The sequence below is a fragment of the Opisthocomus hoazin genome, chromosome 7 (genome assembly GCF_030867145.1).
Source record: "Opisthocomus hoazin isolate bOpiHoa1 chromosome 7, bOpiHoa1.hap1, whole genome shotgun sequence".
NCBI classification, from domain to species: Eukaryota; Metazoa; Chordata; class Aves; order Opisthocomiformes; family Opisthocomidae; genus Opisthocomus; species Opisthocomus hoazin.
The window spans coordinates 578,506-600,824 of record NC_134420.1 but is presented as its reverse complement, the minus strand read 5'-3'; the positions used below and the strand labels follow the sequence as shown (position 1 = coordinate 600,824).

The 22,319-nt window shown below is 50.1% G+C and overlaps 1 protein-coding gene across 1 annotated transcript; it reads left to right on the top strand.

Moving 5' to 3' along the window:
• Window positions 1–183: 183 nt before the first annotated feature.
• Window positions 184–16,688, top strand: INCENP (inner centromere protein). Its single transcript, XM_075425920.1, has 17 exons — window positions 184–320; window positions 424–537; window positions 1,055–1,830; window positions 3,398–3,449; window positions 3,616–3,649; window positions 5,925–6,003; window positions 6,558–6,609; window positions 6,932–7,049; window positions 7,136–7,270; window positions 9,625–9,734; window positions 10,844–10,964; window positions 11,734–11,856; window positions 12,391–12,563; window positions 12,871–12,961; window positions 14,523–14,636; window positions 15,411–15,570; window positions 16,298–16,688. The coding sequence occupies exons 1-17, from the start codon at window positions 184–186 to the stop codon at window positions 16,510–16,512; spliced, it is 2,604 nt and encodes an 867-aa protein (XP_075282035.1). The 3' UTR covers window positions 16,513–16,688.
• The last annotated feature ends 5,631 nt before the right edge of the window (window positions 16,689–22,319 follow it).

Here is a 22,319-nt window from a genome sequence, read left to right as displayed (position 1 = left end):
CCTGTCAGCCAATGGGAAGGGCGGGCTGGGGAGCGGCGAGGCGGTGATAGGCTGGCGCGGAGGTGACGTCGGCGGGGCGGAAGGCGGGCGCTAGGTTTGAATTCCAGGCGGGCGGCTGGGCCGGGCCCGGGGCGCGCGCGCGCGGCGGTTGGGGCCGGGGCGGCTGAGGCGATGGCGGCGGCGATGGCGGCGGCGGGGGGCCCGGCGCAGCTGCCGGCCGCGTGCAGGCAGCGGCTGGCGGAGTTCCTGCGGGAGGTGGACGACACCGACCTGGTGTGGCTGCGGGAGATCCGCGAGGAGGCGGCCCGGATGTTCTGCAGGTACCGACACCCCCGCCCCCGGCCCGCACCGGGCCGCTCCCGCCGCCCCCCCCGCACTGACACCCCCCCCCCCCCCCCGCCGCCTCTCCCCTTCCCCCCGCAGCCAATACAACGACGAGCCGGAGCTGATGCCCAAGACGCCGTCGCAGAAGAAGCGGCAGCGGTGGAAGCGCCTCTCCGGGCTGCAGGAGGAGAGCCGGGAGCCGGGCAGGAAGAGGTAGGGCCGCGGGGCCTCCCGGCCGCGGGGCCGGAGGAGCGCGGAGGGAGGGAGGCGGGAGGACCCCGCCGGCTCCCCGCAGCCAGCCCCTCCCGGTGTTGCAGGCCCGGCTGGACGCGGCGCTCCCAGCCCCGGGGCCGCAGCGTGCGGGGTTCCCCCGCGCAGCCTGCCTTTCTCCTCGCTCTTCCGCCCCGAAGCGATCGCGCGCCTTAGCTTTCTGCCTCGGCCGCCTCCCGCGGCTCTGTCTGCCGGGCCCTCAGAGGGGCTTGTCCCGGATGTTCTCACCCGGTTCCTCTGCGCCTTCCCGCCCGCGCGTGGAAGAGCGTCGAGCTGTCTCCAGCGCAGGGTGGCAGAGCCGCAGGGAGCTGGCGTGCAGGGGCCTGACAAAGAAGGACAGAGGCACGCTATTTCTCCTTGCTGTGATTTCAGTCAGGGGTCTGACAGCGAACTGTTCTGATAGGAGTTCTGGTCTATTCCTGAACCCAGTCCCAGTCTAAGGCGCTGTTTCTGTTGTTAGGTTGTCTCGAAGGAGGAGCAGCAGTCTCAAACTGGTGTCCTCCGTGCGATGTTCTCAACGACTCCGAAATAAAGAAAACTTGGAAGTAGTGAGGGCTGAGGCCAAACAAGTCTCCCCACCTCAATGTGTGACAAGACCCCAGGCCGCAACATCTGCTAAAGCCTCAGAGGCCCTTCCCGAGCCCCTTCCTGTCCCGCCAGCAGCAGGGAAGATTCCCTTAGTAGAAATCGGTGTCAGTGATCGCGTTAGCGCTGAGCTGCACCTCCAGAACAGCGCATCTGAACCAGCAGAGAAGCTCTCCACAACCGTCATCTTGAGCTCAGGTGATGTCTCTCCCAAGGAAAGCAGGGTCGACGAAGTGCCGCCTGCAGCCCGTGAGCTGGTGTTCCCTCAGACCCCCGAGGCAGACGGTGCAGCAGAAAGCGAGGCTGCGTCTGAGCTGAAGACAGCAAAGGCAGCTAATACTACAGTCATTTTAAGTGACGAGCCTTGGCTGGAGGAGGTAGATGGCTCTGCTCAGGTACAGGAGGGCTCTGCTAAGCAGCCTTCCCAGCGTGTAAGGGATAGCCCGGAGACTCCGACAGGCTCTAGGCTGAGCCGCCGCTCAGTGCGCAGAAGTCTGATGGGTAAAGCTTCCATGACTCGCAGAACCTCCTTGGCAGAGAAATACTCACTGGCCAGCAAGAGGGAAAGCATGATCCGGAAATCTATCACCAGGACAATGGTCAAGAGGAAGGCGGCTCGAAAGTCATCTGTGTCCTCCGCTTGCGTGGATGGTAAGTCTGAACGTCGCCAGATGAGTTTGATTTGCACATTTTCTGCTCTTTTTGTTGATCTGCTGCTGAAGGAAGGCAATGTTACGGGGCTAGATCTTCAGTGTGGGTGCGGCAGCTGATCTTCCTAGGCTAGACAAGCTGCAATTAAGCATGGATGTTCTAACTGGCTTTCTAGAGGCCTGTGAGAGTAGAGAGACCCAGGGAACTATGCTAGTTTGTGGCCTGTGATTTCAGCCTTGTAAAGCATCTGGGAGAACAGCCCTCATGTAAGTAAATGGTGGACTCGTAACTGGCTCCTGAAATGCAGGTGATGCAAGAGAACCTCTCCTACACAGTTTGATGCTGAGGAGGGATTGGCTGTTTTGCACAACGAACGTTTTGTTTGAAGGGAGAACTCATACAGCTGAAATAATGTCACTGTAACGTGTTACCTTGCAGTGTTCTGGCTTGGTGGCATTTGTGCTGTATAAAACTGACTGTTCTTGGGGAGTTATCCTATTTTTGCTGTAGAAGGATATCTTGGACAAGCACTGTAGTATTTTTTTCCATATCAATTTAACTGTTGTAGCTGAATGTTTTTGCCAAGCCAGAGCCTTGCCGTCCCGGTACCAGATTTCCTGTGCTGGTAACAGGGCAGTGTGGAGTGCTGTCCAAGTTTCTAAGTGCTCGGGGCTCCCTCAGTAAAAAATGAAACTGTAGGGAAGTCATCTCATCTGTAACTTTTAAGAGGCACTGAAGTAGCTTTATCTACCCAGTTTAAACAATCAGCCCGTGTTGTCCAGATCTGGACTACCTGGGAGGTTTAAGGAAGGCTTGATTTCTTCCCTCTGTGCTACATGACACGACTGTTCTTCTGCCTAGTCAAAATTTCGGGGTGTAAGCAGAGGAGCCGAGACGTTTTGGAGAGCTCCAGTGAAGCGGGTTAGCACCCGAAAGCCCAAAGCACGCTAATCGACCGCAGAGTGCGTCTGCCTTGTCGCCGGCACGTCAGACCTTGCGCTGGACGTGTGTGCAGCACGTGTGTTCGTGCTCCTTCGGTAACACCTGCAGGGGAAGGATGGGAGCAGGCTGCGTGCTCCGACTGTGCAAGGTCTGCCCTTGTATAGCCCACCCGGGCTGAAGCTGCATCACCTTCTCAATTATTAACAGCAGTTTCCGGCTGTGCTGGTACTTAAAAGCTTGCTACCGCTGAGCCAGATGGGATGCTTAGCAGGAAGCGGCACTCGGGTTGTAAATAATGTGGGTTTTAACTGCTGCTGGTATCTGGATGCAGCCCTGCAAAATGGGTCTGAGCCCAAACCTAGTCACTCTAAATGTAAGCTCATTGAACAACACTTTAAACTCATCTATAATTGAAAACGTCTGTTTTCTTGCATTAAAATTGCAGGCAGCATTTTCTGTGGTGCTGCTTCGGTGTCTTCGGCTGCCCGCGCTTGTAGCGGCAGGCGATAACCCCGGAGGCAGCGCAGAAGCCTCCGCAGCAGTCTGGAGTGATCCTCGCTCCTACAAAGAGTCTTGGCCCGCGCCTGTACATTATAGCTCTGGCATTTTTTTTCTTTTCCTGCAGTCTCCAGCTCTGGAGAGGTGCCAGAGGATGAAGAAACAGTTGTCAAAACTGGGTGAGACTGCTTTAAGATATTTCTTTATCCTTAATATCCTGCTTGGAGGCCTTTTTTTATGGTGACATTGCTGGTGGAAAATGCACCGCTTGCAGACAACAAGTGGCTTCCCAGTTTCCTTGGTGTTACTAAAAACGGCTGTCTTTTTTCTTTATCTTTTTTCTAGGCCTCCTCCTGGACCTTGTACCCCCACCAAGTTGGTAAGGTTTGAGCAGAGATTAAAAGCGTTTCCGTTTGTATGGACATGTGAGCAAAACGTGTTGAATACACCCCTCGTTTGTTGCTGGGGAATCGGGGAGCGCTGGCCCCGGATTGCCGGCTCAGTCGACCTGCTGCGTGGCACTTGACCGCAGACGGCGTGGAGCACTCGGCTCGCGCACCTGCATGAGCCTGCCCGTAGCCTCCCTGGTGCCGACACAGACTAGAGCAAGTCTGAGGAGGTCAAGTCTGGTTTAATCACAATGTTCCTAAACCAGCAAAACAAAAACCAGTGAAGTTCTATGTGGAAACTGAGCACATGTGACCCAGGGCTTATTTTGGATGCAGGTAGAGGTATTCTGTCAGTATGGTGTTACAATCGCAGATGCTTTCAAGGCTAAGGCTAGCTTAGACTAGAAAAGAGCATTGTCTCTGTCATTTTGCATAAATAGATTTAAACGTAAATGATGGGTTTGTGCACACCGGTGCTGGATACCGACCCTGGTATCGCTGGCATTGAGTCGAGTCCTGCTTTCTGGCTCTTGCTTCTTAGCCTCTTGCTAGAGATCAGTTGTATGAAAATTCAATCCTGAATCTATCCAGATAAATAACCACCTTATAATTCGGGGAAGTGTGGGTTTTTTTGTGTTTTCTTTTTTTCAGTTAGCCAGAGTTTGTACACTGTTATTTTTTCTGTATTTTTAAAGCTTCTTTTGACCTTTTTGTTAGTCCAGCAGATTATTCAAAGCTTGTCAGTTTGTCTTAAGACAACCACAGAAATTTGTAAATATCACTCAGGTTAAAACATATCCCTCCACCATTCTCACTGCCCTCCCGAGGAAGAAATCCCACGATTATGTCAGTGTTTTGTCCAGAATGATTTTCAGTAAGCAAAGACTGAATTAATGGAGTGGAGCTCTGTGGCCTTAAGCGCTTCTGCAAACAAGGACAGGTTTATACATGCTTTTATGGCTGTGCTTGTCAGCAGATCTACAAAAGTTCAAATAACATCAGTTATTCTGGTGCCTCTGGGTTTTTAACTTGCCTGAGTTACAATTGTAGAAAAGCTTAAAGGGAAAATGAGGAGCAGAGAGTAATGGACAGACTGCTTTGCAGATCTGTGCTTTTTCTGTAGCCTGATGTGTTTATAAATACAGTTTAGTCCCCATAGTGTGTTTGATCTGTCCTTGATCCTCATCTTTTATTTCTATACCACTGCTGTTGGGAGTGGGACCCTGTAGCCTGTCCCGTTGTTAGCCTATGTCGCCAGGTGACTTTATCTATCGATCTATGTATCAGCAGCTTTCTTGGCGAACCAAAGGTGGTTTAGTTTCTGCCAGGGACTACCTTTGGGAGCTGTGAGCAGCGTGACAGTGCAGTGACTCCGCTGCCTTGTCAAACCAGAGAGTGCCTCTGTCTATAGGAACATATAAAGACAGTACCTCTACGCATGCTGTTCGTTAAAGGTCAGGTTTTCTCGGGCCTGATCTCGAATTAGTAGGATCTGTGTCCTTCTGTCAGGCTACGAGATGCTTCCTACATCTAGCCTTAGATTAAGACTAGAGAAGCATTTGGGGAGGATAAAGTTTCCGTACTTTTTCTTTTCTTCCCAGCTCTTTTGTGCCTGCCAGCCTGCACGCTGGCCAGCATGGGTTTGGGGAGTGGAGTTACTGCTTGTATTGCTAGCAGAGTGCAGGTTTCAAAAGCCATTGCCTGCTCTCTCACAGGCATATAAAGCCATTATCACAACAGAATTTCGTACTGGTGTAAGTGCAAAAGCGGCAAATAGCAATGCATATCACATTCATAACAGAAACAGATAAATCGAGGAAATGAGCTGTTTGTCTTTGCTGTCTCCCTCTTTGTCCACTCATCACTGCTAAGTAAAATGAGTGCTGCCTGACTCTTTGCCAGAAGTCCAGCAAGCATCAACAGATTTCCAATTGGAAATGCTTTTGTCCTTAATAGTTTATGAGTTTGTTCAGTTTAAGCAGTCAATCCCTCATTGCAGAGACTGGTGTTCTGTTAATGCCAGTGCTTCTAGTGATGACACGACATCCAGGAATTTACCAAGATGGTGTCCTGAGGTGTTTTTCACAGCTGGAGGTTAGGAGCTCACTCTGGTACTGGCACCAATACTTTATACTCTGCGTGGGGTCTTGCATTCTCTGGTAATGTTGCAGACAGTGTCCTCGTCAGAATGGCATCATGATTTGAAACAGGAACTGGCTGTTTCTGTCTCAGAATTGTGCTGAAACCCATTTGATTTTCCCACAGAATCCCCGAAGTCCACGAATGTCACTTCGTTCTCGAACCGTCAGCAGGAACGAACAGCCGCAGGAGCCGAGCAACAACGGTAACTTCCAGAGGACTTGTGTGGCAGAATTTTAAGAAGTCACTGCTTCTTTGGGAGGCTGACTGGGAAGTTTGAAAGGCTGGCTAGTTAGTTTGAGAGCCTGGTTGGAAAGACTAATCTAATCTTTGACAAGCAAGGATTTGTTTCAAGAGATTAGCAGTTAGGAAACTCTGTGCTGGAGTTATTTTCACCCTGGGAAGCAGGTGGAAATGAAGATGGAGGGTTGCACGTTCTCCAGGTTGTGGGAGGCCTAGCTGAACCCCGTTTCTGAAGGAAGCAGTTGCTCTGTGTCTGTGCAGAACAGAAGAGCCTTGCATTAGGGCAAACTACATACCACAATTGCTTTAACCAGCTTTGTTTTATTTTGTATTTCTAGGTTTGAATGGCGCTGTGCGGTTGCTTGCTGAAAGCAAGCAAGGTCCTGCTGTGCATAATTCATGGCAGGTTTTTTGCTACTTAGTGAGCTGCTAAATCTGTTGTCTGCTTTCAAAGCTGTGTTGGAAGGGATTTTTTTTTTCTGCTAGAACAAACTTTGTAACTGATTTTTCTTTCAGAAAGCAACTTAAATAAGAACGGAGAGACCCAGGAACCACCCCAGAGTGCCAGGTATGTTCGTAGAATCACTGCAGTTGGAAGGTGCCTCTGGAGATCTGTAATCCAGTTCAAAGCAGGTTCAACACTGAAACATTGTTAAATGGCTTCAGTGTTTTGTGACTATGAAATTCTGCAAGAAGTTTTCTCTGCCTTTATGAAAAGAGGATTTAATTTGTATCTTCCATCACATTGGAAATTCTGTATTGGACATCTACTTGTGTATACACTATGGAATATCTTTTAAGCTTGGATAGTTTTATGACCTTTTTTGAAACCCGACTTTGAGACAATCAGCAAGATTTGCCTTGTACGATGGACTATGTTTTTCTCACAGGAGAAAGCCAAGTTACAAAAGAGCTGTGGATGAACGCTACGACAGTCAGCAAGCAGAAGACGGAGGGCTTTCTCCTCCGAGAAGAAAGACCCCGTCCCCTACCTTTCCAGCCAGCAAAGTAAGATTCTTGTAACCCTGCTGTACTTCATCAAGACCTGTTTCGTACTCATGCTCATGAGGATGTTTTTGGCATTCCTCTCGTAGGTTGTACGTCCTTTCAAAACATTTTTGCACACTGTGCAGAAGAACCAGCTCCTCATGACGCCGTGCTCTGTGGGGAGAAATGGAGTAATAAAGTCTTTTATCAGGTACAACACTCCTCTCCAATCTGATCCCAAGGTAAGACGAGACTGTTGTAAGACACTCATCAGACCATCACATACTAGCTTAAGTTAAAGCACAGATGTGAAAGAGACTTTTCAACCCATATTAAACTAAGAAGTCACTTTAAGCTATCTGTTTACACTTACGTAAACTAAATGCAATTGGGATTAGTCAGCTTCCTGAAGAGTTCTAATTTGGACTGTAAGCTTTGTTACTGTAGCATTCTCCTGAGGCATTAGCAAGTAATAGTTGGGAAGGAAAACTGGGAAATTAAAATCAAGGGGATTTTGAATACTGCAGTTGAGGTGTATATATAACTGAAGTCTGCACATCCAAAGTCTTCTTTCTAGGGCTTTTCTAATGAGTGTGATCTGAGAAAATGCCCCTTAAATCCAGGCTTCTAAGGTTTTCAGACCTCTCAAGCAGCAGGAATCATGAGACTGTCCTGAATAGGAGGCTGCTGGGTCAGTGAGACAAGCATGCCAGTGTCCAAAGCTAATAGGTGTCCATATCAGTGTAGCTGCAACCAGCAAAGACAAACACCACGCGTTTTGCTGTTTGCAGGCAGATGCCTCCACCTCTGCAATACCACCGTGAAGTTTACAGCACCACAGGAAGCTACTGTACCCCAAACAGAGGAGTAGTTTGGGTGGATGGGATTTGGAAAGATCTAGTTCTACATTTCCAAAGGGAGCTGGTTTTCCCTGTGTTCTGCTTACACAGGACAGTATGGTCGTAAATCATGATCATTTGATTATACTTGCAGTAGGAATACTACCTGCGTCACTGATGGGCAGCCCTCGCTCTTGCCTGACCTGCATTTTTGGATTTGGTATTTAACTCCGAAGGGATGGCAGCGTTCAGGGAAAAGCTGAACAGTGTGCTGTAGTTCCTGTGCCAGGGTAGCGCTCTGGCTGTGTCAGGCAAGTACAAGGGTGTAGCTTCATGGATGCACCGAGGGACTTGCTAGAAGCTGGCATGCCAAGTGTAGATTGTTCATGCTTCTGGTACCCAACAACTGGCCTGCAAAATAAGATAGTTCTAGGGCTTGTTTTCACTTGCAGGAGAGCTGGGGAGAGGGAGGAGGGCATACTGCAGAAACTGGTTTTCCTGCATCTAGCTGACATCTGGCAACCTAATGTCAGAACTTCCTTGTATTGCTTAAAGCTGTTGTGGTTGTACTGCTCGGAGCCTTGCTGTACTCCAGTCTATCGTTAGAAAGTAGTGAAAGATGGAAGCTTCAGTCTCACTGGTGTTCTGCTGACGTTAGTGTCTGTATTGGCAAAGGAGCTAATGTGATGAGAAAAGAGTCTGCTGGCTGGTGCACCCTGTGGTGCTGTCAGTTCATTGAATTTTATGTTTTAGGTCTCATTCCCGTGCAGGCAACTTCCCCTCAGGACTTTTTCATGTGGGGGCTAAACATAATTAAATAGCACCAAAGCAATAAGATATTATTGTTAGTTTTAAATTAGCCAGCTTGGATACTAAGGGCAGCAATCATTTACAACATGGAGCCCAGAAGCAATAAGATATTATTGTTAGTTTTAAATTAGCCAGCTTGGATACCAAGGGCAGCAATCATTTACAACATGGAGCCCAGCATAAGGTAATCACTTGACTATTTCACTGTGCTTATCAAAGGGTTTGTACTAACACCAGGCCTGTCATAAATAGGCGTCTGCAGCATCAAATCTGGCATTGAATTAGGTTATCTTAATCTGTTTGCCATGACTGTAGCGATGGCTGGATCTTCCTCTTCTACTTGACACCATAGTTAGGCTGAGTTAGCTGGACTGTTTAGAAAAATGCCCTGCGTTTCTGCCTAGATGACGTATGAGGCTGGCTGTGTGCTTGAAGCAAGCCGTAAGCACTCTGTCTCGATGGTGGTGGTTTACCATGAGATAAAGCTTTGTGGGAAGCAAAGGTGCCAGTGGGAGCTCTGAGCTGAAGTAAGCAAGGTGTTTCCTAGAACACCATCTGTCCCCTGCGCTCGCTGCAGGAACTGGGTATCATTGCCAAGCGTTAGCGCTGCTTTTGGGTTCTTTTCACCAACATAAATCACAGTGCTGTCTGTCTGCAATCTCTGCAGGAGCTGACTGGACTTCAGGAGCTGATGCTTCTGTTTCAGCTTCCTAGCTTCTTCTCTTGCTCTCTAAGATTAACGCCACTGCCTTGTTTTCCATCATGTCTGTTCCCAAACATCCATGGCCTCATCGCAGGCTACCTGAGCTCTGTTTCAGGGTTGTTGCCATCCCTTGGTTCTGACTGCAGTTCCTTGGTGTTATCTCTGGGGCCTTACTTGACCTGAGGAAGTTAAGGTAGAAAGAAGCCCTGGCAGGTGGGTATAATCACATCTCAATCCACTTCAGGAAAAGGAGAGACAGAAGCTAGAGACTCTGAGGAAAAAGCAAGCAGCTGAGCAGCTGAGAAAACAGAAACTGGAGGAAGAAAAGAAGCGGCGACTAGAAGAGGCGAAGCTGTGAGTATACGATTTCTGCCTTGTCTGGAACTCCTCTCTCTGCACCTGTAGGTCCCTATATCCAGGTCTTTTATCTTGCAGAGTCCGTATATGGAGCAGAAATTCTTGTCAGCTTGCTCTCACACCACAAAGACAGTATTTGTTCTCATAGCGTCTATCTAGAATGCTTATAAAAAGTTAACTGTCCTAGCTGACTGCTTCTTCAACTTTTCAGCTGAAGTCCTCTGTTTCAGGTGGAGCTTAAAAATATTGCTAAGGTTTAAATGAACGGTGTATTTGGTTCCTTGAATTTCAAGGCCCAAGACCTGTGTCTGTTGGCCTTGTATTTGAGTAGTGATTCGAAGAGCCGGTGGGAAAAACCTCACAGCACAACGTACGCTGTTCAGCAGGGATTCTTTCTTGCGGCGCTGGGCACACAGGGGATTTCTCCTCCAAACATGCGCCCCAGACACCCTGTTGCTTCAGGTTAAATACAATCACATATGTAAATATTCATTCTATTTCTAAGAACTCATTAGCATATGTAAATAGCATTCACGTGTGTCTCTCAGCATCTTTGGGTGGTCTTCGGGGGTCCCAGGATGAAGGCACATCCTCTTCATCACGCTGTTCACTGACTGACCTTTGTTTCTGCACAGACTCAGTTCCAGGTTCACGTCCATCCTGTCCTCCAGGGTGTTTGGCTCTGGTCTGGTTGCTCTCTGGGTGCCTCCTTATCTCTGGAGCTTGGCGCATTTGCCCTCCCGAGGCCGAGCTGCCTGGAGTAGAGTTATTGAGGAGTCTCTTCTATCCCACAATTATCCTAATTATTTGCTGAGAACCAAGACCACTTTTGTTTCACTTCATTATTTTGTCTAACGACCAAGTGAGAGCTTGTGCCCATGTCCTTCCACTACATTCCTTAATGAGAAAACAGGGATTGGTGTAACAGTTACATCGTTAGATCACTATGCATGCAGGAATACAAGTTACAGTACTAAAGACTACTAAAAACTAGAAAACATTAAGGCTTTTTTGTTATAGTTTCACATTTCTTACAATCCCCTCTATCAGTAGTAAGGAACTCGTCTAGCTGGACTACAGTGACAAAGTTGGGCTGTGTCCTACAGGAAGCGTGAGGAGCGGCTGCGCAAAGTGCTGCAAGCTCGGGAGCGGGCAGAGCAAATAGAGGAAGAGAGGAAGAGGCGCATAGAGCAGAAGATAGCTCTGTTTGATGAGAAGACGGAGAAGGTAAGGCCCGTATACCTATAGAGCTTATCTGGGAGAATAAATGACCTATTCAGGTAGATGATGCCACACAACTGTGGATTCCAGAAAGAGAGGAACTGAGGCTGCTCAAAATCTAGAGAATGAACCGGGGAACAGCTGAATAAAGAACTTTGCAGAAACTTGGTGATTCGGAGTGACTGCCTTGCTCTTGGTTACAGCCAATTGCAGATTAAAACTCTTATTTTACAAAATTATGAATCTAAATGGGCTTTATTAAGGCTCTGTTGGTGAGGTTAGGAGAAGAACCTCAAGTAGGTAAAGCAAGCCGAATGGCCCTGAGGCTTTATCTACCTGAAGCTGTTCTCCCATCTGACTAACAGATGAAGAGGTGAAAATAAACGTACTTCCTCCAGACCCCTTCTTGTGCCTGAGACTTTCGAACAATTTGCACAAGTGACCACAGCAGTCATTTGTCTGCTTTAATTATCTCTATCTGCTTTTCTTATTTCATGGTTCTGAGAATATAGTCTGTTGGCTTTTGTGGTATTAGATGTGTAACTACCAGAATAGGATAGCTCTTCCCGTGGAGATGTAAAAGAAGGTAATTTCCCTAAATATTACGTTTTTAAAATAAAGCACAGGTCCCATCGGCTCCTTGTGGCAAAAAGAAAGCTTTTGTCCCATGAGAGGGTGGGATCTCTACATCTTTGAGACTTGCTGCTAGGATATTTGCACAGAGAGCTGTCCCGTCTGAGACGCAGGTATTCAGCTAGCTCTGTGTGTGCCTTAGGTGCGGGAGGAAAGGCTGGCAGAAGAGAAGATCAGAAAGAAAGCAGCTGCCAAGAAAATGGAAGAAGCAGAGGCCCGGCGCAGGCATGATGAAGAAGTCCGAAAACAAAAAGCACTGCAACAGGTCTGTGCTGGAGCCCATCCTATTGTCCTGCATACAATTAGAATGGCTGCGATCTGCCACAGGCTTTGCAGGCAGGGAATCCAGTGGGAGTACTCACACGAACCAGCTGAGTGAAGATTAGTGTAGCGGAGAGGCTTTGTCCTTGAAGCTCTCTGCAGTGTTGTGCTTCCTCTTGCAATATGCTGTAAGTTGTTAGTGGTAGTTGTGACCCACATTTCTTCCGCAGTTCTGGACAGATTCTTACCAAAGACCCGAGTTTATGAATCAGCAAGTATTAAAGTTGGTTAAACCTATCCCAGATCATGGTGGCCATTAGGCCCTTTGGGATAGCTTGTGGGCGGGGGAAAGCCAGCACTGAAATAGCTGGAGAGATGGTGCACCTACCTTGAGAGCACCGGGACTTTAGCCCAGAGTTGTTTCCCTGCTGCCTAGTGACAGGTGCTAGAGACTCGGGTCAAATAAAGTCATGCTCCTTTGTTCTGGAGCCTGTTCCTGTACCATGTAAGGTGAGTAGTTGCCTTGTTGGGCTTACAGGAGGAGGAGGAACGTCGGCACAAAGAGCTAATGCAGAAGAGGAAGGAAGAGGAGCAGGAACGTGCCAGGAGGATTGCTGAGCAGCGACAGGCGGAACAGGAGAGAGAGAAACAGCTGGCTGCAGAGAGAGAGATGGAGAGGAAGAAGGAACAGGAGAGGATCCAGGCAGAAAAGTAAGACAATATCCATTTATGTACTAAATTCTATGCTGGGACTTTGAAAAGAAGCAGGAACAGAGGGCACCAGCGAAAGGCTCGAGCAGTGAAGAGCTAATTAGTGCTATCAGTGCAACTCTGGACCATCATGGGTACTGACCTGCTAGGAAGAAATTCTGGGCTCAGTAATGTAGGAAGTATGGTAGGGAGCGCCCTGAAAAGCTGTGGGAAATAGGGGTTTGCAGCAGGCGCTGGATGGGATGTGTAAAAATGTAAAATCTTCTGTATTGTTTTGAGAGTAATGGTCTGTTGCTTTGGTTCTCAGGCTTCGTGAACAGCAGGAGAAGGCTGCTCGCCTGCAGAAGGAAGCGTTGGCTGCTAAAGAACAGCTCCTCAAGGAGACAGAGAAGAAGGAAGTAAGTACTCCTTTCTCGTAGATGGGTAGAGCCACTTGGATCTGACTTCACTAGCCGTTACGGTCGGGAGCCGCTGGGCCGTGAAGCCGTCAGGAGCCCTGATGAGTGAGCTGTTGCACTTGTGAACGTGAGCCAGCCAAAGGCGCTTCTGCCCAGCGCCTGTTCTCTGTCCCTTTCGGGAGGTACAGAGGGTACACTCGCTCTCTTTAGATGGCCACAGTGCAGGAAGAAAGGAGAGATAACACACAGGTGGAACTGAAGTGAGGTTTTCAGCTTTTCTCCTGTTCTGTGCCCAGGTGTATCTGTACCTCTCTAGATATTAAACAGTGATTAATCCCAGGCTTTTCAGAAGATTTTACATTTTTACAGAATTTTACATTTGTGGCACCTTCAGCAGAACAACAAGTACAGACTGTAGACTTTGTCAGGTTATTTTCTGCAACAGTCGTGCCAGCATAGATTAACTAAGCAGGTGTTTCTGCATGTGGTGTTGAAGAGGGAACTTTTGATGCCTTGGCAGTCCGTGCTATTTGAATAAAGCAAGTGCAGCTGAAGACTCGGGTTTTTGCATAACTCGCAGCATGCATTTTCACCGGAGCAGAGATAAAGGTGGTGTTCAGGTAGCTTTTGGAATGTCCCTTCTGAAAGATTTGCACACAGTTATTGCTGGGAATTGGTAGCAAATCCTTTGCTGTTTGGACTGTTGATTTTTAGTTTATAGAAAATCTGGGAGAACTTGCGCTTTCAAGACGATTCGTGAGAAAGACCAGAAAGTTGGAATAGTTGGTTGGAAACTGTCCAACATTTGCCTGAAATCGTTGTCACTGCTCTTAGCAGAGCTGTGGTGTTAGCACAGTGACAGTGGCTGTCCAGCTGACTTCAGGGAGCTGGGTTCCTTGGTGGGGATCCCCGCGTGCCCAGCAAGCCCCTCGCTGTCGCCTAGCTTCGTGGGGTTGACGGGCAGCTAGCGGGAAACCTCTGTACAGCTTGTCCTGCTGTTAAGATTTGGTGGGCTTTATTTCGCTTGATTTTAGATGTCTGCTGTTTGAGTTAGCGGCCTCTGGGTTTCCTTTGGATTCAGCAGGAAAAACTAAGTATTCATGGGGTGAGGTTCTTTTGACCTGTTTGGAGTGGTTACTGTACAGTGGGGTGACTTGGGCTCTAAAAATACTGTTTATTGGCCTAAAGAGAGCCTAGGATCTGTAGCACAGACTTTTCCATCTGCAGCTGGTTTCTGATGTTTGCACCCTACAGATAAAGCCAGGGGCAAGTTTTTCAAAGCATGAGGTCATCGCATTATCAGAGGAGGGCAACTAATGCTCTTAAATGGAAGGTCAATTTGTTTGTGCCACTTTGTGAGGAGAGCTCAACCTGTTGCATTGCATTTGTTTACTGTCTGCGCTGTGTTCAAAGTGCTCCTTAGCATCACAAGTGACACAGACTTGCAATGAGATGCTTAGATATATATATATATTTTTTTTAATCTCGACAAAATGGATCCCTGGATCAGCAGCGTAGCTTAGTTCGTAAGATTAATCCGTTTGTGGTGTCGGCTTGCCAGCAGGAGGAGCAGAGGCTGGCAGAGATGAAGAGGCAGGAGCAGGAACAGAAGAAACTGCCAGAGGAACAAAAGGCTACAGATATAGCCCACACACAGCACCTCGAAAACAAAGAGGTAATTCTGCTCTCTCTGGTGAAACTTCTTTAAGGGATGACATCAGAGAACTTTGATTCCAGCACTGACATGCTGTTCCAATGGGCACTTCTACCCTCTGCTTTTTTTATTCCCTTTCAGTTAATGAAGGGATTCTGTAACACTTTACCTGGTTACCTGAGGTTGACTCCTGGTAGCCTTGAGTATCTGATTGACCTCTGGGGAGTGGACAGGAGGGAAGTGGCAAGTATTTGCCAGGGGTTTCTAGTTGTCAGGACAAGGCAGTGGCTGTTAAGGTTGCCTTTCTAAGCTCTTCGAATGCTGGATGAGCCCCGCAGGCAGCGGCGGTGCTGGAGTAGCGTTAAGGTCAAAGCCACGGGATGGCAGCAGAGTCAGGGGAACAGTGGTGCTTGTGCCTCACCGCCGGTGGAGCCTGAGGAGACCCTGGAGGGGAGGTAGGCGTCGCTGAAGGCGAATGTACCGATCTGTAGCTCCCTCCAAAGCTAGATCTTTTAATCTTTAAATGCAAAACCAGTGAAAACTGAGTTAATGTTAATGATGTGCATATTGTCTACAAGGTGGTATTCAGTTTAATATTATTAAACAAGCCCAGAAGTTTGGTTGCAGAGTCTTGAAAGCATGTTACGTTCCCAAAGCTGGAGCTGAGCAGCAACTCCATCTAAGCAATCAGGAGGTGGAATATTGAGGTGTTCTAGTCGACAAGCGTCTCGCTGCACCTCGGAAGCGTAGCAGTGCTGTTGCATCTAACGCCTGTGGGATGTGTTTGTCTTCTAGAACTCGCCTGCCTGCAGTTCGTACCAGATGACTCCAAAGGTCCAGAAGGATCCAAAGCCCCCCACGATAAATCCAAACAACTATGGAATGGATTTGAACAGCGATGACTCTACTGACGACGAAAGCCAGCCTCGCAAGCCCATCCCTGCCTGGGCCACTGGTAAGTGTTAACAGGTCGATATCTGTCCTGAGATCCCCCAACAAACCCTACTGCGGCTTTGCTCCCACTGGTAGGAAGAACCTGCTAGTTCCTTCTGCTTGTACACTAGTTATAAGTACTAGTCTCCAGCAGTGTGGCTGGAGTGCCGAGTCAAGGGCTCCTCTGTCACTTGGGGATCTTCTTGTGACAATGTTGCGGAACAAATACTCTTTTAAACTGCCTTAACACAGCGGCTAGTGTCATCTGGCCAATGTGAAAGGAATAATTATGAACTAGTGCTTTGGCCTGGAGCCTGCTTGACGCTGGTTTGGCTTTCAAAAGCAACGTAATGCCAGATGTCGCAGACCAGGTTCCAGACTGGCAGCTGTTCTGGTTCTGAAATACTCGGTTCCGTGATTTCATGTTCTACCTACCTCAGGGGAGCTAAGAAGTTGGGGGGAAGCTGATGGTGTCTGCAGGAAGAAAAGTGAGAAGCCTCGCCTCTTGCAAATTTGTTCTAGTTCCTGGACAGAATTCAGTGCACACAATATTTGCCATCCAAGTGATCTATGCTGAAGCTTTAGGCTTAAACAGGGTGCTTTAAAACATCAAATACTGCAGGATTTCTCCCATTTGCGATCTCAGTGTGATTAGAGATGAGGAGAGCAGGGAAACAGGGCATACAAACGGCCTACACAGCAATTCCAATTAAACAAATTAATGAAAATTTAATCTTTTGTTTCTCCAGGGAATCAGCTTAACCAAGCTGTAATCCGCCAGTACTACAACCCTCCCAACGTCGACGCAATCTTTGGGGTGATCGCAAGCCCCAAGCTGGAGGACATCTTTTACAAAAGCAAACCGCGTTACTTTAAGCGCACGAGCTCTGCTGTGTGGAGTTCCCCGCCGTTTTCAGGTGTCAAATCGGCTCTAGGTCTGCCATACAGCCTGAAAAAGCAGTGAGGTGGGCAGTGGCTGTTCCTTGTGGAGCTGTGGGTCTGCTTTTCTCTCTCTCTAGGTGAGGGAAGAGTTACTGTTCAGTATCTGTAAATCTGTAGGTGTTAGCATTGAATAAATGTCAGCTCTTACTGGGCCTCTCGCACGTTCTGTTTTCGGAGCTTATTTTCTCACTGTTGGGCAAATCAGCAAGCTTTTGAGAGGTACTGCCTCGGAAAGATGCATCTCCTTTTACCCTTAGCTTTAAGCTGGCAAAGGTTTAGACCTTTCAGTCGTGGGAGTGCATCGCCTCAGGCTGTACGATCCTCCCTCTCAGCCGAGCAGGCCCGATAGCGGGTGAAAGCTGCCTGTCTGTGCTGTCCCTGCCAGCCTCGTGGCTGAAGCCAGAGCACTTGCACAGCTGAGGACCACCGTGCACGTCGTGCGTAGTATCCAGGTGTGCGCTGCTGACGTTCTCCAGAGGCAGGACGTCAGCAGGGGTGGTGGTCATCAGCTCCTGCAAATTGCACAGTGATGCCGTGGTTTCATTTTTCAGCAGCGCGCTTTGTGCCAACACCAAGTGCCAATCTGTGCAAAGCTGTTACTCCAGCTGGGGCTGAAACACCCCGAGGATTTCACTGACCTTGCTTCAGCTGCTGGAGAGAGACCGACCCTCAGTGCGATCATGTCTCCAGGAACACCCGGGTAGCGTAAGCAGGCATTGTGGTTCTTGGCTTCGTTAAGAGAAATGGTGCACAGGTTCTGATAGAATTTTGTTTCTCCAATTTAATTTCCATGACTGTGGCACAGACTGGATTGAAAGAATGAGTTTAACCTTCATCCCTGCCTGCCTCTCTTCTCACCTTGGCGGTTTCATTTGTTCAGCATCAAAGCTGCTTTTATTTCTAGGCCGGCTTTGCACTTCATGTTCAATAAGGGCGTGTCGAGGGACTGCTGTCAAAACAATGTCCTCTTAGTAGCAAAAGATCAGCTCAGAATTTGAGTTCCAAGAGCACTTGGTATTTTAGTAGTTCTTTCTGCAGCTAACTTGCAAATGGCACAGACACTTGTGTTTTCTCAGTAACGAGCTCCTGTGCAGAGAGAGGTCTCGGTGGAACAGTACTTACTGGAAGATTTTAAGGCAAACAGTTACGTTAGTTTCTGTAGGTTGCTGTGGAATTCTGTCTTCTGCTAGTTAGGCAACCTATATGGTTCTTACCTCAGATTAATCTTTTTCTTACGTCTTGATTTGTTTTAAAGATGGATGAGTGTTCGTGGCTGCAATTTCAGTATGCAAAAGACTGAAGAACACCGTTTCTGTGTACATACAGCTTGGCCCTTTAAAAAAAGAAACAACACTGTATGGAGATTATACAGTATGTAAGGAGACTTGTACCGTTCCTTCTGCGTATGGTTAATGAACTGTTGGCAAGCAAATGTCTTTAAAATGATGTGGGTTTTTATATTTAAGTACATCAGCTGCTAGAGCCTGTGCTATTGATCAGTGTTTTTATCTGCGAGATGATTGTGCTTTGATAGATGCTCTGTAGATGGAGTTTTGTATCTTAGAATGAGCGTAACCTTTTTGTAAGAAAGCTTGCTGAAATGGCAAAAGCTTTAAAGTCGAATCCTATTTGAATGTCTGACAATTTGATAAAAGTGAGTTAAATCATCTCCTCTGGGCTGCTTTTCTGGACTAAGCATAGCTTTTTTCTTAGAAAAATCTACAGTATTTTGGAATCTGTCCTTTTGGGTTGCTTTTTGCACAGTTTCCTTAAGATAGGAATGTGCTGTCTAGGAAGAGCTGCGTGACTCCTGCTACGGTGGAAAGCATTTGTGCTTTGGTAACCCTGCCGGATTTGCTGACTGGTTTTACTTCGGCTGTTCCTGGAAATTGGCAGAGGGACAGTTTGGCACGATGATATATTCCCAGAAATCTTTGCTAAGGAATACGTGACTTGAATTCAGCTTGAACTAACCTACATCCCTGTAGCTCACTGCTTGGAGAACCTGAGAGCACGCTCGGAGCTGCGCCCACCAGGCGGGGCAGGAGCTTCGCTCGAGGCACGCGGCTGGCGCCCTGAACACCACAGACCCCCGCAAGCAGAGATCCCGGGACACGACAGCCTCTCAAGGTTTTAAGAAAGATATTTTCACTCTGGGTTCCACTCCTCATTTTTATTGCTGCGTGCCCAGCAGCCTCTCCTGAGCTCCAAGCGCGTGTGCCCTCTGGTGCAGGCTGGCCCTGGCTGGAGGCACGGCTCCGCGCGGGCGTCCCGCCCGTGGGCCGAGCTCAGCGGTGTTTCACGGGCAGGCTTCGGAACCCGCTCCCGAGCTGAACCATAGACCCCAGCTGTTTGGCTGCTGCCAAGACAGGTCCCTGGTTGCATGCAGGGGTGATTCTGCCCCCCGGCTCTGAATCAGCTCTTGTATCCTGTGGTCTGTTCTGACTCATGGAAATGTTTGGTAAAAGCATAGGTGGCAGAATGGCAAGACGATCCACCTAAGCTGTCACTGCAGCCAGGGTCCAGCGGGCACCTGGAAAAGTATGACAGGGAAAGCAGTATGTCCCCAGTGAATGGGCTTGGCCATCAGTAATTTGCAGCACTCCATTCCATTGGGGGGGGAATAATCTGGTATATATTGTCTTTTCTAGACTGGTACGGTTTCCCTGGAGTCACAGAAAGCATCTGGAGCCAAATGATACCAAACAGAAAATGGGATAGCTTCCACATGGTGAACTTGTGATCCTTGAAGGTTAGCTGAGGTCTCAAACTGCTCCAAGAAAGAACAAGTGAAAGCAAAGCTGTTTCTGCAGACTATCGAGGGGCAGGTCGTGCCTGGCTTCGGCTCGATGAACAAAACACTGCCCTGTGCCTGGGGCTGTCCAGCCCCAGTGTGTGCAGATGACGGCCGTTCCCACGGGTGCCTGCGGGCCGGGAACCGCAGAGCTGTGGCCGTGGTGCCTTTCGCAGCACGCTGGCTGTCGGAGCAGGGCTGGGAGGGCGGCAGGGCTCCGCAGGTCTGCGCGAATCCCGGGTCTCCAAGGGCACGCCGAGCGGGTGCCCGCGAATCGGTCCGGCTGTAACGCCCTGACCGGCTTCCCGGCCCCTCTGGCTGCAAGATGCTCACCTGCGGATCCGGGGAGCGACGCCGGCTGCTGGCACTGCGCTCTCGAGGGGTCCATGGAGCTGGGGGGGGGGAGATGGCACCCTCCCGCGCTGAGCTGCGGGACAGGCTCGGGGTTTTGCGACGGTCTGTCCTCACCCCGGACCTCCCAGGGCCTAAGGAATGTGGGTGCCCGTGGGATACTGGAATCTTTCCCAGTTCCTACCAGTTGACTGCAAGTTACCAATGAGTCCAAAGAAAAAAAGGAGGTGGTGGGGTGGTTAATCTTGTGTCTTTAATCGTGAGGAGTGTTAGACACCTTGTGCGAAGGAATACTGGGCATTCGAGCAGCCGAGCAGAAGGCTGAGAGGGCGGATTCTTGGCCAAGAGAAACGCCATTTCCTCCCTGCAAGGACCACTTCAGCACAGTAACAGTGCTAAAATCCATAAGGGAGTTTTGCTGTCAGATACTTCTTGCAATGGTGAGACAGATTCCGGCCTCGAGCAGGCCTCAAGGCAGATGCTCGTGGTGTTACTTCTGAGCCATTTAGCTCTTCTGTTCTACCACTGACCTCACAAAGTTACCTGAGATTTTTGGTTCTGCCAGGTGCTTCAGACTCACCCTTGAAGCGAAGCAGAGTTTGCAGTTAAATCTTTCAGTGTTTGGGTTGTAAATGAGAATCAAGCGGTGGAGATTTTGATCTGCGTGCTTTCCAGGTTACCCACCTGCGCCAGCCAAGAAACCACCCCACAAAGTCTCATTCACCACCTCCTTTCACATACCCAGTTTTCAACAGCAAATCTGTTAATGCTTACCTGTGTCAAGGCCAGGAACACAGCTCTCTGGCCATACTCCTTCGGTGCCGGCCGCAGCAGGAGAGCCACTCTAGACTCCGGGTTGTCCCTGGCTCAGAAATGAGACCTGGCTTCCCTGCGGACAGGCTCGTGCGTGCTCCACGCTGGCATCGCCCGCAGATGGACGCGGCGGAGCTGCCATGGCCGGCACAGCGGCTCTGCGGGCACGACAGCGCTGCGGGGAAGGGACACGGGGGGACAGCAGAGGAGCTGGCAGGCGGGCGTGAAGGCATCGTGTGCGTCCCGGGAGATCGGTGCCCACACCTGCACCAAGCCTCAACTCTTACTGACTGGGGAAAGACTGAAACCAAGGCTACAGCAACGCTGAAGCCGCACGAGGTGCTGCTCGTGATTTATAGCCCTGCCAAGCCTTCCTCTGAGCTGCCATCATCCCCTGCTCCCTGGCCAGCACCCTGCGTGTCCCAGACGGGAACCCCCGGGACGCGGCGTTGACCGGAGCGGCGCGGGGCAGATTCGGCAGTGGCTGAGACGTGTGTCGGTGGCACGGCTGCAGCGCTGCCCAGGTGAGAAAACCCTTTTGAAACCCTGGTTTGAAAGGGGCTCTGCTGGGTCAGAGGGGAGGCTGTGTGACAAAGCAGACGCTGAATCCTGTCGTCTCCCCATCCTTCCCGTCCAGGGCCCCTGTTCGTCTCCTCTGCGCGCGCAGGCGAGGGACCACCTGCCCCTGCGTGGGCACGCGGTGGTGCGGGACCCCCTCCAGAGCACTCGGGGGTCTTTGCAAGAAAGCTTGGACCCAGACTTTGTCTTTTGACTGCTCAGGGCTTAGCCTGAAAATGCCGTTATTGATTAAAATGCATTCTTGTGACCCAATTGCCGGCAATATCGCCAGCAGCAGGAAAACTGGAAAAGCAAACGCTTTGAGACAAATCCCCAAATGACGTTAAGCAGCTTACGGTGGGAATCCGGATTAGCAGTCCTTGCCAAGGGATGCACCTTTCCAAATGCTGTTTCCCACCTCCAGGGCCAGCACGGGTCTTTTCAAGGACTCCAGAAGCTTCCTTTCATTCAAATACGCCTTTTAGGGGGAGCTTTCTCCTTTTGGGGGTGGTGGGGAATAGGGCAGCTGGCTCTTTGCAGCCTCCCCTTTCGAAAGCGCCGAGCCCCTCGGCAGCAGAGGGCTGCTGGCGGCCGGCTCTGGGTTCTGGGTCTCGCAGGGACAGGGCAGCCTCACCCCCCGCGCCCGCCTGCCCGTAGGTAGAGCCAGCGTGAGCTCCGCCGGCGCAGCTCCGCGTTCACAGTCCCAGCTGCGACGGCAGCAGCTGCCGGGAGCAGAGGTCACCCCCATTTTTCACCCGTCCGCAAACAGGCGCGACCGGGGTGCAGCCTCAGCACAGCTGCGTGACCTGCCCGTCCCGCCCCGCGCGCGGGCTGGCTCCCCCATAAATACCCCGGGTGCTCAGCGCCGGGCGCGCGGGACGCTCGCCGGCCTCCGCAGCCGCACACGCCACGCGCAGAGCGCGGCGCGCTCCGCCATGCTGCTGGCTGCCGCTCTGCTCGGCGCCATGCTCCTCTGCGGCTCCCTCGGTAAGTTTGGCCAAGTAAAAAAAAATAGGTTTTTAAATTTTATTTATTTTTTTTTTACAACCTTGAACTCGTTGTGCCCAGACCCTGCGGAGCGCCGTGAAAGCCCCCGGCGGGAGCTGCTCCGGGGAGCAGCCGCAGGGCATGGCGGTGCCGCGTCCGAGGGCGGCAGCGGGCGCGTGCTGCGTCGCGCCGGCCGGAGCCGTGCCCCCGCCGTCCCCGCCGCAGGCGTCTGGCGGTGACGGGGAGATGTAGCTGCCTGGCGTCTGAGAAGATACGAACACAGCAGCTTGCGTGAGGTCTCCGAGGGGTTTTTTTCACTTGGGCGC